At 40.7% G+C, this 12,337-nt stretch overlaps 1 protein-coding gene across 1 annotated transcript in view; it reads left to right on the top strand.

Moving 5' to 3' along the window:
* Positions 1-12,337, top strand: part of NOL10 (nucleolar protein 10) — a 54,385-nt gene that overhangs the window by 15,831 nt on the left and 26,217 nt on the right. Inside the window, exon 13 of the mRNA XM_061989803.1 lies at positions 8,456-8,508. Coding sequence (XP_061845787.1) covers positions 8,456-8,508 — 53 coding nt within the window. The remainder of the gene's footprint in view (positions 1-8,455; positions 8,509-12,337) is intronic.

Here is a 12,337-nt window from a genome sequence, read left to right as displayed (position 1 = left end):
TGTAGAATCTTAGCATAATGTGGGTTGGAAGGTATTTCTGGGGGTTGTGTATTTCCTACTCAAACCAGGACCAAATGATGTTAGATCTCACTTCAAATTTTGATCGTGTTGCTCAGGTCACAACCAGTCAAGTTTGATAATCTATAAGGATGGAAGTTGCTTGACTATGGCCACTCTGTAGCCTCTGTGGTATGCACACATGCCTGAAGTGCTTCTATGCATTCCAGTCATGTCTTATGTCTCCTCCCCAAGTCAGTTCTTATTGTCCATTCTTTGACAACACCTGTAGAAGGACAGGATGATATCTTATGTAAAGAACTGTAGTGGGATGAAAACCAGGTTGTATTTTATAATCATATGAAGACAGAGGGGAGAAACTAGAACATTTTGCAGTGGAAACGAGAGATAAAAGATGGTGCATTACACCTTTGTCGTAAATGCTGTTGCTACAGAATTTAACATGTCTAGCACCACCTCACACTCATTCAAGTTTAAGGAGTGATAATGACTGAATATTTGAAAATAAAGAAATGGTTTCAGTAATATGAGCTTGCAGCTGTGGAAATCTAATGCTACATCTGATGCTACAGTATCATTTAACTACCATGTATGGCTACATCTCAGCACTGTCATTGGTGCCCCAGCATTCTCAGAGCACTACTGGATGTTTGTGAAGCCAGCATGGCACAGAAAAACCAAGAGATCTTTGCCTAGCTTGTGTTTTAACATTTCATATGAAACTGCTGTTCAGAAAGCCTATACCCTAATCTCACCCTTATGAAATAGTTTTGAATTGTCTGAAATAGTTCTGAATTGTCACAACTATAAAAAACAAAATAAAAAAAAATTGGAAAAGTGAAATTACATTGTAACCTAAACCATTCTGAAATATTTCTGAAATAGTGACTATATCAGTGGATAAAAAAAGAGCTACAAATGCCATCTCTCTGGTCTTCTGTCAGGCCTTTGATGTTGTCCTCCCTCAACATAGAGATATAGACTTTATGGGTGGACTGTTCAGTGGATGAGGAGTTAGTTGGATGGTCACATCCAGGAGGTAGTGGTCCATGGCTTGATGTCCACATGGACATCAGTGACAAGTGGTGTCCCTCAGGGATCCATACTGGGACCAGTACTCTTTAATATCTTCATCAATGACATAGCATTATCAAACTTGCTGAGGGTGCATTGGAAGATGACACCAAGCTGAGTGGTGCAGTCAGCACACCTGAGGAACAGGACGGTATTCAGAGGGACCTGGACAAGCTTGAAAAGTGCGCTCATGTGAACTTCATGTAGTTCAACAAGGTCCTGGAGTGTGTGTGGAAGATAACTTCCCCACATAGCTGGTGAGAGAGCCAACGATGGAACGTTCTTAGTTGGATCTGGTGTTCACAAACAAAGAGTGTCTGGTGGAAGATGTGATGGTTGGAGGTCGCCTAGGGCATAGTGGTCATGAAATGATGGAGTTCTCAGTCTTCGGAGAAGCAAGGAATCAGCAGATCTGCCATGTTGGATTTCTGGAGGATAAATAGAATCTCTGATCTCTCAAAGAAAGGTCAGGAGCCCAGGAGAACTAAAAGGCTGTGGTGAGATCATGTAGGGAGAAAATTAGAAGGTCTAAGACTCAACTAGAAGTTAATGCTGGCCACTACTGTAAAAGACAGTAAGAAAAGTTTCTACAAATATATTAGCATCAAAAAGAAGCCTAAGGGGAATCTTCCCCCTTTAATGGATGAATGAAGAAACCTAGTGAGCAAGGATGAAGGAAAAGCTGAAGTACTTAATGCCTCCTGTGCCTCAGTCTTCAATAGTAAAACCAGTTATGTGGGCACTCTTCCACTAGAACTGGAAGACAGGGATGGGGGACAAACTGAAGCCTCCGTAGTGCAAGAGGAAATGGTGTGTGACCTGCTGCTTCACCTCAACACCCACAAGTCTATGGACCTGGATGGAATCCACCCAAGGATGCTAAGGGAGCTACTGGAAGTGTTCACCAAGCCACTCTCCATCATCCACCACTGATTCTGGCTCACTGGGGAGGTCCCAGAGAAGTGGAGGATGGCAAATGTGACACCCACCTACAAGAAGGGTTGGAAAGAGGATCGTGGGAACTACAGGCCTGTCAGTCTGATCTTGACACTGGAGAAGATTATGGAACAGGTTATCTTGAGCGCCATCCTGAGGCACAGACAGGATAACCAAAAGATCAGGCCCAGCCAGTGTGGCTTTATAAAGGGCAGGTCCTGATTGACCAATCTGATCTCCTTCTGTAACCTTCTTGGTGGATGAGGGCAAGGCTGTGGATGAAGTCTTCGTGGACTTCAGTAAGGCCTTTGACACAGTCTCCCACAGCATCCTCCTAGAGAAACTATCTGCTCATGGCTTGGATGGACCTGCTCTGAGATGAGTGGAAAACTGTCAGCATCGGCTGGCCCACAGAAGGGTGGTGAATGGAGTTAAATCTGGTTGGTGTCCGGTCTCTAGTGGTGTTCCCTATGTCTTGGTGCTGGGACCTGTTTGTTTTATCATTTTTACCAATGACCTGGATGAGGGGATTGAGTGCACCCTCAGTAAATTTGCAGATGACACCAGGATAGGTGGGTCTGTAGACTTGCTTGAGGGCAGGAAGGCTCTTCAGAGGGACCTGGACAGGGTGGATAGTTGGTCTGAGGCCAATTGTATGAGGTTCAACAAGGTCAAATGCTGGCTCCTGCACTTGGGCCACAACAGCCCCAGGCAATGCTACAGGCTTGGGGTAGAGTGGCTGGAAATCTACCTGGAGGAAAAGGACCTGGGGATGTTAATCAACAGCCAGCTGAACATGAGCCCCAGTGTGCCCAGGCGGCCAAGAAAGCCAATGGCATAGAATCATAGAATGGTAGGGGTTGGAAGGGACCTTTAGAGATCATGTAGTCCAACTCCCCTACAGAAGCAGATTCACCTAGATTAGGTTGCATAGGAACATGTCCAGATGGGTCTTGAAGACCTCCAAGGAAGGAGACTCCACAACCCCTCTGGGCAGCCTGTGCCAGGGCTCCCTCACTCTCACAGTGAAATAGCTTTTTCTTATATTTAAGTGGAACTGTTTGCATTCCAGCTTTATCCCGTTACCCCTTGTCCTGTTACTAGCTACTATAGAAAAAAGGGATGTCTCAACCTCTTAACACCCACCCTTTAGATATTTATATCAAAAATAGCGTGGCCAACAGGGACAAGGAAGTGATTGTCCTATTGTACTTGGTACTGGTGAGGCTGTGCCTCAAATATTGTGTCTAGTTCTGGGCCACTCACTGCCAGAAAGACATTGAGGTGTTAGAGCATATCCAGAGATGGGCAGTGAAGCTGTTAAAGGGTCTGGAGCAGAAGTCTTCTGAGGAGCAGCTGTGGGAACTGGAGATGTTTAGCCTGGAGAAGAGGCTGAGAAGTGAGAGAGCGTTATTAAGCACTTGAATGGGCTGCCCAGGGAGGTGGTGGAGTCACCATCCCTAGAGATATTCAAAAGACATGTAGATGAAGTGCTTAGGGATATGGTTTAGTTTAGTGATGGGCCTGGCAGTGTGAGGTGAGTGATTTGACGTGATAATCTTAAAGGTGTTTTCCAACTGTAAGGATTCTATGATTCTGAAGGCTGAGAGAGTTGGGGTTGTTCAGCCTGCAGAAGACTCTGGGGAGACCTTATTGGAGCCTTTTGGTACTTAAAGAGGTCTTACAAGAAAGATGGCGACAAACTTTATAGCAGAGCCTGTTGCGACAGGACAAGGGGTTATGGTTTTAAACTAAAAGAGGATAGATTCAGACTAGATATGGGGAAGATGTTTTTTACAGTAAGGATGGTGAGGCACTAGACCAGATTGCCTAGAGAGGTGGCAGATGTCCCATCCCTGAAATCAGTCAAGGTCAGGTTGGATGTAGCAATGGAGCAATGTGGTGTAGTGAAAGGTGTCCCTGCTTATTGCAGATAGGATTGGACTAGATGATTTAAAGGTCCCTTCCAACTCAGACTACTCTGATTCTGTGATTTATGGTAAACTGTGGATCAGTATAGTGTGAATTATTCTTTTTCAATAATTCTATGGGATTTTTGTTGTAGTTGTTTTGTTTTTGGTTATTTTTTAAATAAATTACCTACCAGCTTGAATATCACTACCTTTCATGGGAAGCAAACCCTTACGTGTCTTTGACCAAAGTATATGCTGACAGTTTAAAGGGTCTTTTAAACTAGTTATGAATCTCTCTTCTCTGATCATACATGCACAGAATAGAGCTAGGGGAAAAAGATTTCATCACTTACTAAGTAGCCTTGACACAGCTACACATAGATTGTAGGATATGAATGGAACTTAACAGCACCTTCAGTGTATGGAAATCTGTGTCTTATTTGTATCAGTTATTGTAGAAAATGTTTACATCAACTTTAAGTTAAAAATTTACATTTTTGCAAACTACTTTCCCATTTACTGCTGCTTCATATTCCTATTTTCATTCCTTTAAACTAATGACACTGCATTGCAGACCACTTTCCAAAGATGGTCTTATTAAAACCTCTTCTTTGACAAAAAAGTTCCCATTTGTTTCCTCTTTCAAATGGTCAAACTAGGCTTCTGTGTCATTTCTTAGGGTGTGGTCTCTCTTCCCATAAAAGTTGGTTAAAACTAACAAGCTGCAACAGTGAAAATGTGTGGAGTAGATTTTTTCCTTTCAGAGTTGATCTTTTTTTAAAAAAATCTTGTCTTTCCCCAGTAGTAGATAGAATGATAGAATGGTAGAAGTTGGAAGGAACCTGTAGAGATATCTAGTCCAATGCCCCTGCTAAAGCAGGGCCACCTAGATCAGGTAGCACAGGAATATATCCTAGCAGATCTTGAAAACCTCCAGAGAACGAGACTCCACACCCTCCCTGGGCAGCCTGTGCCAGGGATCCCTCACAGGAACAGGAAAATAGTTTTTCTTTATGTTTAAATGGAATTTTTCTCTTCCAGCTTCTTTCCATTACCCCTTGTTCTGTCGCTAGAGACAACAGAAAAAAGGGATGCCCCAACCTCCTGACACTCACCATTTAGATATTTGTAAATATTAATGAAATCCCCCCTCAGTCTCCTCCAGGCTAAACAGTCCCAGTTCCCACGGCCTTTCTTCAAAAGGAAGATTCTCCAGTCCCCTGATCATCTTGGTGGCCCTGTGCTGGACTCTCTCCTAGAAGTTCCCTGTCCCTCTTGAGCTGAGGAGCCCAGAACTGGACACAGGACTCCAGATGAGGCCTCACCAGGGCAGAGTATAGGGGGAGCAGAACCTCCCTTGTCCTACTGGCCACACTCTTCTTGATGCATCCCAGGATGCCGTTGACCTTCTTGGCCACGAGGGCACATTGCTGCCTCATGATTAGTTTGTTGTGAATTAGGACTCCCAGGTCTCTCTCTGCAGAGCTGCTCTCCAGCAGGTCAGTCCCCAGTCTGTACTGGTGCATGGGGTTGTTCCTCCCCAGATGCAGGACTCTGCACTTGTCCTTGTTGAACCTCATGAAATACCTCTCAGCCCAACTCTCAGGTACTGTTCTGAAGTCTGCTTTTCCCTGGTTGTGGTTTGGCCCAGCTAGCTCAGCAGCACCACAACAGTCTCTCTTGGTGCCCCCATTCACCCCCACCCTCATTAGGATAGTGGAGACTCCAGCAAAATGAGAGTAAAAAGATAAGCAAGGTTGTTGTGGATTAAGACAAGGGCAGGGAGGGCTCACTGCCAATTATAGTTCTGGGCAAAACAGACTCCAGTACTCAACTTAGAGAGGAAAGTAGGGAAGTTTATTCTGCAAGAAACAGAATGGAATAAATGCAAAAATGGAGTAGGATGATGAGAAAATTACAAGCAGCACTTTAAGATCTCCCTCCCCCATCCCTCCTTTCTTCCCGGGCCCAGCTCACTGCTCCCAATATCTCTACCTCCTCCCCACTCAATGGCTCAGGGGGGCAGGGAATGGGGGATGTGGTCAGTCTCTCACAGACGGGCTCTGCCACTTCTGTCTTCTCAGATGAGGATAACTCCTGGCATTCTTCCCCTGCTCCAACATGGGGTTCCTCCCCCGGGACACAGTCCTTAATGAACTTCTCTGGTGTGGGTTCTTCCCAGCAGCTGCGGCTTCTGCCGATACAGGTTCCCTCACACGGGATGCAGTCCTTGGTGAATATCTCTGGCGTGGATTCTTTGCCACGGTTGCAGTTTCTGCAGTTACAGGGTCCCTCTCTCGGGACAAGGCCTCTTCTGGGCATAAGTTTAATTAGCTGCTTTGTTGTGGGTTCCTCCTCACAGAAACTGTAACTCTGAATATTGGGTCCCTTCCACGGGACATGGCCTGCTTTGGCCATAGTGATACGGGGTCCATCCCTCAGGACAGAGCCTCCTCCGGCGATAGTTACTGCCCCTGATTTGGAGTTCTTAGCAAAATTAGTCTCTGCACCTGACACAGAGTCATTATCAAAATGAGTCTCTATTGCTGATGCAGGGTCTTTAAATAAATGCAAATTTCAGCTTTACCAGTCCTCTCCATAGAATGCAGGGGAGTCTCTGCTCCAGCACACCTCCTCGACTTTTTCATCACTGACCTTGGAGTCCACATGGTTGTTTCTCTTTCTTTCTACTCCTTGCACCACCACCAGCTAGAAAAGAAAGGACAAAAGAAGGAAGAAACAGGAGGAAGCCTCCTCTTCTGTCTTCTTCTTAAAAAGTGATCGTGGAGGCGTCTAATTGGCTCAGCCCCAGAAGTGGGTCTGGCTCAGAGCTGGGGAGTTTTGAGGAACTTCTTACAGGAGCCATCTTTACAGCCCCTTCCCCCTTACCAGAAACAGCTGTCATGTCAAACCATGACATCTCTCTTTCAGTTATTGGTGGGAGACTCTCAAAGAAGAGGTTTTCACCTTACAGTCTTCTTCGAAGCACCTGCAGAGTAAATTTCTATCATTTTATCTCTAGTGATTCATATTCAGTCGAGGACGAAATGCTTTATCTCTTGAAATTGCGAGCATATTGATGTGTTAAGAGAGCACACAATCTATATACTATAATATAGTATGTTGTGTATGCATATGTATATATATATATATACACTATAAATTCTTGCTTTTTCCTTAAACTGTCTTCAGACCTCTCCAGGTATGGGTTTGGGCCTCAGTTTGCTGACTGAGCTTTCACAAATTTCTGGCTTTTCCAGGAAAGCGAGACCTCTTTTTTTTTTTTTTTCCTGATATTATAAGTCCAACTGCATTGTATATATTTAATAAAAGGATTAGGTAGGAAGGATTACTCCACCCGTGTTAATTACGTTCCTCTAGTTGGGTGTAAATTATATTTCTACCCCCGGGGGTGTAGTAATTGACCCAATTATTCACAGTCTCAGTGGCATATGTTACAGTACTTCTAGATCTCAGTGTTATCTAACTTGATTCCTTTTTTTTTTTCCTTCACATTCCATCTCTTGTATTACCTAGTGATCAACTGTGTTGAAAATGCAATTTGAGATAAACGTAGAAGTATATGACAAGTGTCCCTAGTACTCTCTTATGTAGAAGGAAGTTGAGAGTATTTTTCTTGTAGCAATTGGAGATTTTTCCATGGATTTTAATATTTCTACAGTAATCTTTTAATATAAAAGTATCTATAACCCTTTTTCATGGTGCTTCTTAGGTATATTCATAGATATTTCAAGTTCTACATTTGCTCTAGTTGGCTAATATCACTAATCTTACTGCATTTGAAGCAACAATACTGTCTCTCATTTTGTGTTGAGAAGCTACTGTTATGTTGAGTTCCCAAGGTGAAATGTGAATAATGATATAAATCATGTTATGATTTTGTTTAGACTATACATATGTGTTTAAAAACAAAACAAAAAGACCCTCCTTTTTATTGATGATACAAATTATACCTAGGGTAGGTGTTAAGTGCAATACTAACTGCATTTGTTCTAAACGGTGTTACGGGTTGAGCTATTTAAATTTTATATGAAAGTTGGCAGCCCACAGTTGTGAGGACTTAGTGTTGCTTGAAGTTATGCTGAACAGTTAAGATAGAGGGTAAAAGAACATGAATAGGTAGGAAAGGGAGCTTCACTAATTCTGCTGCAATCAAATCTTTATTTCCTTAGCATCGGATGCCACAATTTATTCTGGGTCTCAATTATCTGTTCTACTGCTGGCCAAGAATATGCAATGTATGAGCTGCTGGTAATGGGATTTCACCCCTCCTCTCCTAACAAAATTTTCCCTACAAATACTCAGGTTGACATTCTTCCCAGTGCCAGCAAATTTTCCATTTTTTCCATTTCTTTTCCTGGGAAGATATTTGAAGTCCTATGTACAAATCTACTGCATGTGAATTAAATGCCTCAAGTATACATTTAAAAAAAAAAACCCCTAGTGTTATTCTTTTGTGACCAATATTTTTAAATGTGGAAATCTCTTTCTAGGAATGCTAATGACTGCCAATGAAGCCCCTAAAATGAATATCTACTATATACCAGTAAGTAATACAAATTGTTGCTGGTATTCCTCTTTTAAAACTCTGTTGTTTGGTGCTGTTCAGGTGTTAATGTTGGAAAAGTACTTCTGCAAATTCATATTTACATTTTCTAACTTTTTATGATATAGTAAACTTAATCTAACCATAATTTATTAATGTCATATACAGAATTACTAAAAAAAACCAGCCTGTAACTTGCCTTTTGCCACCAATTCCGAAAATGGCTATTGGCAGTAGGAAATTCAAGTGTTTGCAGGAAAATGTAGGGTTTTTGATAGCTGATAAGAACAGAGTTCCTACATAGGAGCTTTAAAGGTAATAATTTCACTTTGTTGTGAAATCATGTCACGGCAGTAAATATTATTCTTCATTCAGAAATGTTATTATGTGACATCAGATATGGTTCTTGACTGTATTGTCACTTGAGAAGCTCTTCTCTTGAAAGGCTTAGCTGTAGGTTAACTCATATTTCTGCATGTTGTTTTCAGGGAGACTTAACAGTAAGCCTTCTGGTGTTAGGGAATGGGACAGAAAAGTACTGCATTTCAGTCTTGTTTTGATTTTGAATCTGTAGTTTATTCACTAGGGGGTTTAGCCCTCATAGAAGTTAAATAGTATGATATATATGTGAATGTTAAATATAGAGTAGCTGACCAGACTCTATAAATGCATACAGGACTTCTTAAGACACTCAGATTTTGGACAAACCATAAAATTTGTTAATTTTGAAATATAGTTTTAACTGTTTTTTAAATAATTCAAGAAGTCTCAATTCAGATAATCAAATTTAAATTAATTTAAATTTCATTTTAATTTTCTTCAATTTGTTTCTGAGTTGTCATATTGTCTTGCCCCATCATCTGTCTCCCCCATATGACCTTGATTACATTTAAGGTGGAGATTCATCAGTTTACATTTTTATTTGTGGAGTAGACACTACATAGGTGTTGTACATCTAAACACAATGGTATACCCCTCTAAACAATTCTGTAGTCTTGTTATATTTACTTGTATTATTTGGTTTTTTTTGCACTGAAAGGGAAAATTTCATACATGGGATCTTTGTATATCATTTATGTCAGATTGTTCTTCGGTTCTTTCTCTAATTCAGCTCTAACCCCGTATTTTATTAACTGGAGTTGTTCTCTGCTTTGGATGACAAAGTGAGTGGAGGGGACAACAACTATTTTTGTGTTTGAGACAAAGTATTGGCTGTAGTTAGAAGCCAAACACTTTGTTTCTATTTAGCTCTTCCATGATAAGGTTTAGAGAGCGGGTCTCCAAGGGTATTTATTTTTTTTTAACCTTTCTTTTTAATTAATGGATTGGGACAGACAACCTTCCGTATTTTCGAAGTCTGATTTGTTTTTAAAACTTGTATGGACTAGTTTGTAAATTTAAATCATTCAGTTGGAAAAAGCATTCCTCTGTCACTAAAGGTAAGGTTCAACTTCTCTCTGAAAATTGTTCACTGAGATTTTTTTTTTTATGCAGGTGTGCATGATACATAGTGCATATCCAGCATTGACACTTAGCCAAAAAATTATTTCATTGACTTGATTGTCACTAGCAGTGGCTGTTTATTAGAACTTGCTCTAGCCAATATTATTTTAGGTATTCTTGCACATATTGTAAATCAAAATGAAAATCACTTTTTTACTCTCGGAAATGTCACTCTGTGTTTCTGGAGTCAGATAAGTAATTTTTAGCTGAAACGTATAAGCACTCTGTTAGAATTGAGATCATACTTAACAGACATTATTGCAAATCAAAATATTGACTGTCTGGTGTTTTTTGCAGCCTGGTAGGCTACAGGCTATTCTGATGAAAATTAACACAAATCTTTTCAGGAATAATCTTCCTTTGTAATGGAAAGAAGCTGGAAGACAAGAAGTTCCATTTAAACATAAGGAAAAACTATTTTTACTGTGAGGATGAGGGAGCCCTGGCACAGGCTGCCCAGGGAGGGTGTGGAGTCTCCTTCTCTGGAAGTTTTCAAGACCCGCCTTGACCTATTTCTGTGTGACCTGATCTAGGTGGACCTGCTTTGGGAGGGGATTTGGACTAGATGATCTCTAAAGGTGCCTTCCCACACCTACTATTCTATGATTCTGTTATTCTCTGATGATTGGTACATGAATCTGCCTGAACTTGTTTGGATCATACCTTTTTATTTTATATTCACGGTGACATATGACTATACAAATGGACCCAAATGATGAATGTTAAAGTATAAATCCAAATATGAGTTTTGTTTTAGAAATACAGTTGTGTATAAGAGAAATGAAAATTTTATTCAAAGGCTACTGCCCAGACAGAATTCCGTTTTTTAATTAGCTAAACTATTTCAGTTCACATCAATAGCTTTGACTTTGGAGGCTGCTGAAGATATTAATTATTGGCATAACTTTGTTGTTGTTGTTGTTCCAAAACATGAAATGCTTCTTTTAAGCAACGGAAAAATTAAAAGTAGTGTGAAGCTGTTGCTTCAAAATAGAGACAGAGGTCTCACACCACAAACTGGCTTTTTACCCTATCTGTCTTTTCACAAACAAGATTGAAGGATCTGGCATAGATAATGTCATATAATTGACAGGTTTCTTACTATTTATCCTGAAAATCAAGTATGCAGCTCACTAAATCTGTTTTGCTTGGATCTTTTGATTTTTTTTTCTTTAATCTTCTTTCTAAATTAAGAAAATCTAAAATGGAGAAGTTGTGTTGGCCTTAGACTGCTCCAGGGCATTTGTTATTAAGGAAAGCTCAATGTTATTAATGTCTTCATGTTACAGTTTTATTCCTTGATCTTTTGAGCTAGTTATTTGAGCTCAGAGATGCACACCTGTCCTTTGGTTTCTATGTCAGTAGATGATTAAGACATGGGGTTTTTTCTGTCCTTGGAAGACTGAGTAATTTCCTTGCACAGACAAAGATGAGTTTAGTTGAATGCAAAACTTTACAGAACTAGAGATTTGCTGTATTACCTGATATCTTTTCATAGTCTTGTTTTCTGGGTTTTTCAAAGAGCTAGGGTTTACTGTTTTTCCAGTGAATAGGTTAATTTTCTATTTGTTTGTTTACTTTGAGATAGACTTGAATACTACTTAGTGCATCCTCAGTTTTTGAGATGTTGACAAGAACTGAGTTATAATTCTTGAATTCCAAACCGGAATAAATGCCTGGGGAAAATACTGCTACTATAAAGGACAGTTGTGTTTCAGAGCTCTTGGAAATACTTTTTTATGTAAATGGAAGCTGTTCAATTGCTTTTGCCTCTCATTTCCATGTAGTGCTAGTAATTATCGTCTTTTTTAAAGTCTATGTTGGAACAGCTACAAGGAATTACCATGGCTATGGTCAAGGGGAATACTTAAAATCTCAAATGTGTGGTGCTATGCTCTAGCTCTCTAGTTTTTTCACAATAGAAAAAAAAGTCTTCAGAAGAAAGGATGCACAGAATTTAGAATCTTACAGAGCAGTAGTGCTTATATAAGCAGATGGGTGCAGACAGACTCCATCCTCTGTCCTTGATTGGAGTTGGCCAGACAGTGTAGGACTGTGCCCAGCCTAATCTACCCTGCCTCTCAGCAGGTTTTATTAGTGTGGGCATAGTACTGTGCTAACACAGCTACATGACTTGGGAACTAGAGCTGGCTCCTGTCCGGCCAGCTTGGAGTACGGTCTGACTGAGCTCATGTCTGAGTGTACATGTGCCTATTCTCTCTGTTGTTAGTGCCAAAGCTAAATTTCCATTGCAGTCCCCAAAAATGACTGGCTGGCGAGCTTCAGGATTATAAAAGAGTTGACAACAGGTATCATAATATTGTCT

Source organism: Colius striatus, chromosome 2 (assembly GCF_028858725.1).
Source record: "Colius striatus isolate bColStr4 chromosome 2, bColStr4.1.hap1, whole genome shotgun sequence".
NCBI classification, from domain to species: Eukaryota; Metazoa; Chordata; class Aves; order Coliiformes; family Coliidae; genus Colius; species Colius striatus.
This window is presented reverse-complemented; position numbering and strand designations above follow the sequence as displayed.